A 6,574-nucleotide genomic window follows, 5' to 3' on the forward strand; every position below is an offset into this window, starting at 1 on the left:
GTTGAAGAAAGTGGCCTAAATAAATGCCCTTATCCTCAGTCGTGCCATAAATACACATAAATATATATGTACAGGAAGACAATCGTGAACTGAATTGTTATATCAGTGGCCGGACTCTAAGGCCGCTTTCACATTTGCGGTTGTGTCCGCAGCGTTTCTTCCGCAAATATCTGCATGCGTTGTGTATTCCTATCTTTAACATTATGGACGCATGCGTTTTTCTATGTTCGCGTTTTGCCGCGTTTGACGACGCATGCGTCGTCTAGCCGTCTGCGTCTTGGCGCGGAAATGCAACATGTAGTAATTTTTAGAGGCGTCAATTTGCCGCCTGGAAACGCATGCGGCTGATTGCGCAAGGTTTGCGCCCAAAAAACGCATTGTAGTCTATGTAAACGCATGCGTTTTCCAGTACATGCGTTTGCTTGCGTTTGCCGACGCATGCGTCTCAATTGAGAAAAACATGTCTAGACACTGATAAGCCACCCCCCACATAGAAGGTGATAAAGGGAGGAAGTGGACATTTGCAGGTCACTAGTCAGCAGACTGCCTTGCAGACGAGACGCCCCACAGCCCCTTGGATCAGCAAACAAGCCTCAGAACTATGTGAGTATATCCTATCCAAAGCATTTCTTTTCTATAATCTGTGTCTATGTGCCCTAATTTCTGTCATTCCTTTCTTTCTGCACACATCAGAATGTCTTCTGCTTCTGATGAGGAAACGCCTGGGCCTGCACAAGGGGAACATGTCAGCGAAGTGAGTATTCACCTCCTCAGATTGGTAAGTATTCACTGTCACATCTACACATATGACAATGTATATTTTCCCTTTTTCAGACCACTTCTTCTACAGCGGAAGACACTGAGCAGGAGACTGGGCAGGAGCAGCGTAGTCACGGCCGGGCAACACGGCGGCATCGTGTAAGTATAGCTGGCTGAATGTGTATTGTATCCTCACTTTATAATTCTGGAATCTTCATTTCTTTCTACTTCTCTCTTTCTTTCCCTTTGGCTTCAGCACCAGTGTTTTTTTTTATTTCAATATTCATGCCATTCCTCTGATTCTGTTTTCTGTCTTCCGTATGTGAATGCCTCCAATATTAATGTCCTTTTTGTTGTTAGGTTCCAGAGGAGGATGAGGACCTAATTGAGAATGAGCACCTCATCTCCCTGGTTCACGAGCGAGTCGCATTGTGGGACACCAGGGATCCACTGCACGCCAACAATGTGACGATCCGGAGGCTTTGGAATGAGGTGGCCGCAGCGTTGTGGGATGGCTGGGCCAATGCCCCGGCTCGGGTCCGTTCTGCATTTGGTAAGTATCGCAATGCAGTGTGATGTAGTCAATACCTTGGCCATGCTCACACAACTGTGTATGATGTCAGAAAGTCATTACTTTTTCACAGCACATACAGTTGTGTGACCATGGTCAAAAGACCATTGTCCTAACTATTATGTTTTGTTTTGCCAACAGTGTCAAAAGTGAAAACACGTTGGAGATCGATGAAGGACCACTTCAACAAGGACCTGCGCCAAGAGAGCCGGCTTCCAAGTGGTTCTGCAGCAAGGATACGCAAATACAAGTACCACCGCATCCTTGCGTTTTTGAGACCAGTCCTTGCACGAAGAACGTAAGTATATTGGTTAAAAAAGAAAAAAAAATGGTGTATAATGCAATTTGTTGTTGGTCATTATTTCCCATCAGTATTTGTAATCCGAAACCTTGATTGATTGATAGATGCAGCAGTGGGGTACGTGTTCTTTGAATACTTTCCCTCACATAGTTCCTCTCCAGGTTTTGGCATACCAATACTGATTTGAAATACTGATCAAATAGTGAGAGTGTGATGGCAGCCTGCACAACAGATCTATACTCAGCAAGTTAGGTGTCAGAAATAATGAATTCAGGATGCCAATGGCTCATCAATTCATTTTTCCTGACACTTGTCCTGGTGAGTATACAGGTGGCTTGTATGTCCTCTGTCGTCAATTCGTATTTCCCATCAGTATTTGTAATCCGAAACCTTGATTGATTGATAGATGCAGCAGTGGGGTACGTGTTCTTTGAATACTTTCCCTCACATAGTTCCTCTCCAGGTTTTGGCATACCAATACTGATTTGAAATACTGATCAAATACTGAGAGTGTGATGGCAGCCTGCACAACAGATCTATACTCAGCAAGTTAGGTGTCAGAAATAATGAATTCAGGATGCCAATGGCTCATCAATTCATTTTTCCTGACACTTGTCCTGGTGAGTATACAGGTGGCTTGTATGTCCTCTGTCGTCAATTCGTATTTCCCATCAGTATTTGTAATCCGAAACCTTGATTGATTGATAGATGCAGCAGTGGGGTACGTGTTCTTTGAATACTTTCCCTCACATAGTTCCTCTCCAGGTTTTGGCATACCAATACTGATTTGAAATACTGATCAAATACTGAGAGTGTGATGGCAGCCTGCACAACAGATCTATACTCAGCAAGTTAGGTGTCAGAAATAATGAATTCAGGATGCCAATGGCTCATCAATTCATTTTTCCTGACACTTGTCCTGGTGAGTATACAGGTGGCTTGTATGTCCTCTGTCGTCAATTCGTATTTCCCATCAGTATTTGTAATCCGAAACCTTGATTGATTGATAGATGCAGCAGTGGGGTACGTGTTCTTTGAATACTTTCCCTCACATAGTTCCTCTCCAGGTTTTGGCATACCAATACTGATTTGAAATACTGATCAAATACTGAGAGTGTGATGGCAGCCTGCACAACAGATCTATACTCAGCAAGTTAGGTGTCAGAAATAATGAATTCAGGATGCCAATGGCTCATCAATTCATTTTTCCTGACACTTGTCCTGGTGAGTATACAGGTGGCTTGTATGTCCTCTGTCGTCAATTCGTATTTCCCATCAGTATTTGTAATCCGAAACCTTGATTGATTGATAGATGCAGCAGTGGGGTACGTGTTCTTTGAATACTTTCCCTCACATAGTTCCTCTCCAGGTTTTGGCTTACCAATACCTTGTATAGAGATATGGCTTGTATTGCCTCCATCGTCTCTTCATAGTTTACATCAGTTTTTGTAATCCCCAAGGACTGGTCGATGCATGCAGAAGTATAGCATGTTGTTTTATGAAACTTTTATTCCTACTGTTGAACTCCTGGCTTGAAAATTCTGATGTAAAATTCACTACAAATAGTAGTGTGACCTTTCCCTATCTGAATGTGTATCTAACTGTTCAGTTATCTTTTTGTAAATGTTTTGTAATATTTATTTTTTTTTTTTCCGCAGCACTTGGAGCTCCACTGTTGGCCCAGGTTCTGGAGCGGTCCTTCATCAGTCAGCCACGGACCCGTCCCAGCCATCCTCCAGCGCTGCAGCAAGTGGGCCTGCCACACAACCTGGAGACCAGGAAGCTGGTCCATCAGATGTTCCCCTTCCCCAGTCCTCTGCCTCTAGCCAATTTTTTATGGGCTCCTCCCGGCAGCGGCAGAGGGCCGCGGACAGGTCACTCATGCCCGAGTTTTTGCACTTGAGCTCGGTCTTCCATGAGGGACTCAAGGCGATGGGTGACCGACTGGATACTGCCATTCGTCATATGAGCACATGTATCCAGGAGGTAACCACAGCCCTTGCCCAAGTGAAAGCCGACCTCCAGAGGCCAGCACATCATTTTTTTAATCAGATAGAACAGGGCATGTCGGAACACCTTAGTCCTGAGCTCCAGATTACTATTATGCAGGCCTGCAATGCTGCTTACGTGCAGGCTATGCAGCAGAGTCGGTATTTTCAGCAGACAGTGGGGGCATTTCCAACAGTGCCCACACTGTCACGCTTTACATCAATGCCGACATCTGCTGCATACCACTGCACGGCCACCTCCATTCCAAACACTTCCGGACCGTATTATAGCACCACCACCATGCCCAGTGCAGTGGGTCAGCCCACCGCCACCACCATGACAACTGCTGCTCCTGCTTGGGCCTCCTCCACTGCCACCAGCATGCTGCCGCCGCCGGACCCTGCCCTGGTGTTTCCTGGCACCACCACTACCAGACTGCCGCCGCCGGACCCTGCCCTGGTGTTTCCTGGCACCACCACTACCAGACTGCCGCCGCCGGACCCTGCCCTGGCGTTCTCTGGCACCACCACTACCAGACTGCCGTTGCCGGACCCTGCCCTGGCGTTCTCTGGCACCACCACTACCAGACTGCCATTGCCGGACACTGCCCTGGCGTTCTCTGGCACCACCACTACCAGACTGCCATTGCCGGACCCTGCCCTGGCGTTTCCTGGCACCACCACCACCAGACTGCCGTTGACGGACCCTGCCCTGGCGTTTCCTGGCACCACCACCACCAGACTGCCGTTGACGGACCCTGCCCTGGCGTTCCCTGCCACCACGACAACGTGCCCGCGCAAAACAAGAAAGGGGAAAGGCAAAAAAAAACAAAAAACCATAGCTATCCCTCCCCCCTCACCTCCCAATGTGTCTGTAATGTCTGGTTTGTCTCACCCTTCCAGTGTGTCTCAACCCTCTCATGTGTCTAGCCCTATCCCTGAATATCCTGACCCCAGTAGTTTCATAGCGCCTTCTCCTGCCACCCCTATGTCGGCTACAGTAATAAGCCAGACCTCACTACTCAACACCCCACAATATCGGCACTCAACCCCAAGCAGGCGCAGTTAATTTTTTGGTTTGTGTGTGTTTAATAAACCTGTGTTTTTTGCCCCAATAAGGTTTGGTTAATTGTGTATTTCGCCACCGTCACCACACAGCCTGCGCCAATAACAAATTATGCGTCAAACACATTTTTGGGGGCCACCTCCAACCTCCAGTACCTACTTAGCAGAACACTGAAGCTTGGTGTGTTTGGTTGAGAGATATGAGGTTGCCCCCAAAAATAACACTTGTATTTTCTCCAAAAACAGTTCTTTCTGTTTACTCCGTGACTTTTGGTCGCACACAGAAGACAAAATGGTGGTAATACACAGCACAACTATACTCAACAGGTCCTTTCTTATCCGAAACATTATTTATGACCCCTGACCTGCTGATTTTAGAAATGCATTGTATTACCTCCATTTTATCTTATTGGTACATATACATATATTTCACACAAAGTGAAGGAACAATGTACATGGCATATCTATACTCACCCGGACAAGTGTCAGGAAAAATGAATTCAAGAGCAAATAGCATCATGAATTCATTAGTTCAGACACGTGACTTGATGACTATAGATCTCTGGTGTAGGCTGCCATCACACTGTCAGTATTCGCTCTGTATTTTACAGCACTATTTGTAAGCCAAAACCTGGAGTGGAACTATGTGAGGAAAAGTACATTAAACAGATATGCACCACTAAAAGCATTTAACTACCGCTCCTGGTTTAGGCTTACAAATACTGATGTTAAGTACTGGACAAATACTGCGACAATAACGGACATCGTCTATACAGTCTGCGGCAAAAAGCTAATGGTGAACCAAGACAGGACTCACGTCAACAACCTAAGCCCAAAAACCCAAAGTGGTTTGTTAAGGAAATAGATAGGAGACATGGTGAAGAAAGTAAAACACAATTATTTTATTTGAAAAAACATTAACATTCCAAACATAAATTTGCAGACCCGAAACCAGCAGTACATTTTACACCATATTGTCCTGCCATGGCACACGTCCAATGTCAGAATCAAAAAACGCTGCAAATTGGTCCCGCATGTGGCCTACTTCAACTGTTGACCGCAGCGGATGATGACGGTAATCAGGCAAAGGGTTGGCAACAGGTTCATCAAGTTCTATGGTGGGTCGCTCCTTAGCCAGAATGAAATTGTGGAGAACCACACAGGCTTTAACTACCTCATCCACTGTCTCCATTTTTAGATTTATTGCAGTTGCTAGAATGCGCCATTTGGACACCATAATCCCAAAGGCACACTCTACTGTTCTGCGTGCCCTGGTTAGTCTGTAGTTGTAGATCCGTTTTGTGCGGTTCAAGTCCCGACTTGAATAGGGCTTCAGGAGATTTTCACTCATCTGAAAGGCCTCATCCCCAACCATTACAAATGGCAGCGGTGGGCCTTGAGTGTAAGGGAGTGGTCGTGGCTGTGGGAAATTAAAATTTTTGCCATAAACACGTCGGCCCATATCAGAGGTTTTAAAAGTCTGTGAATCGTTGCCACGGCCAAAAGCACCAATGTCCACAGCAATGAAGCGACAGTCCGCATCGGCTATTGCCATAAGAACTACAGAAAAATATTTTTTGTAGTTGAAGAACTGTGATCCCGTTCTGGCTGGTTTGGTAATCCGGATGTGCTTCCCATCCACCGCACCCAAACAGTTGGGAAAATCACAAACAGTCCAAAATTTGTCAGCAATTTCTTTCCACATGTCCTCCGTGGGTATGGGTATAAATTCCTCACGGAGAATGGTCCATAAAGCCCGGCAGGTTTCAAAAACAATTCCGGACAGCGTGGAAATCCCAAGGCGGTACTGGAAATGAAGGGATGACAAGCTCTCTCCAGTTGCAAGAAATCTGTAGTAAGAATAAATAATTTACAAAATAGGCAAAAAAA

General features: G+C 45.9%; 1 protein-coding gene across 1 annotated transcript; it reads left to right on the top strand.

Moving 5' to 3' along the window:
- Positions 1–221: 221 nt before the first annotated feature.
- On the top strand, positions 222–6,127 carry LOC143776030 (uncharacterized). Its single transcript, XM_077264917.1, has 6 exons — positions 222–603; positions 694–754; positions 835–918; positions 1,120–1,312; positions 1,472–1,628; positions 3,290–6,127. The coding sequence occupies exons 2-6, from the start codon at positions 695–697 to the stop codon at positions 4,686–4,688; spliced, it is 1,893 nt and encodes a 630-aa protein (XP_077121032.1). The 5' UTR covers positions 222–603; position 694; the 3' UTR covers positions 4,689–6,127.
- The last annotated feature ends 447 nt before the right edge of the window (positions 6,128–6,574 follow it).

This window comes from Ranitomeya variabilis, chromosome 5, assembly GCF_051348905.1.
Source record: "Ranitomeya variabilis isolate aRanVar5 chromosome 5, aRanVar5.hap1, whole genome shotgun sequence".
NCBI lineage: Eukaryota > Metazoa > Chordata > Amphibia > Anura > Dendrobatidae > Ranitomeya > Ranitomeya variabilis.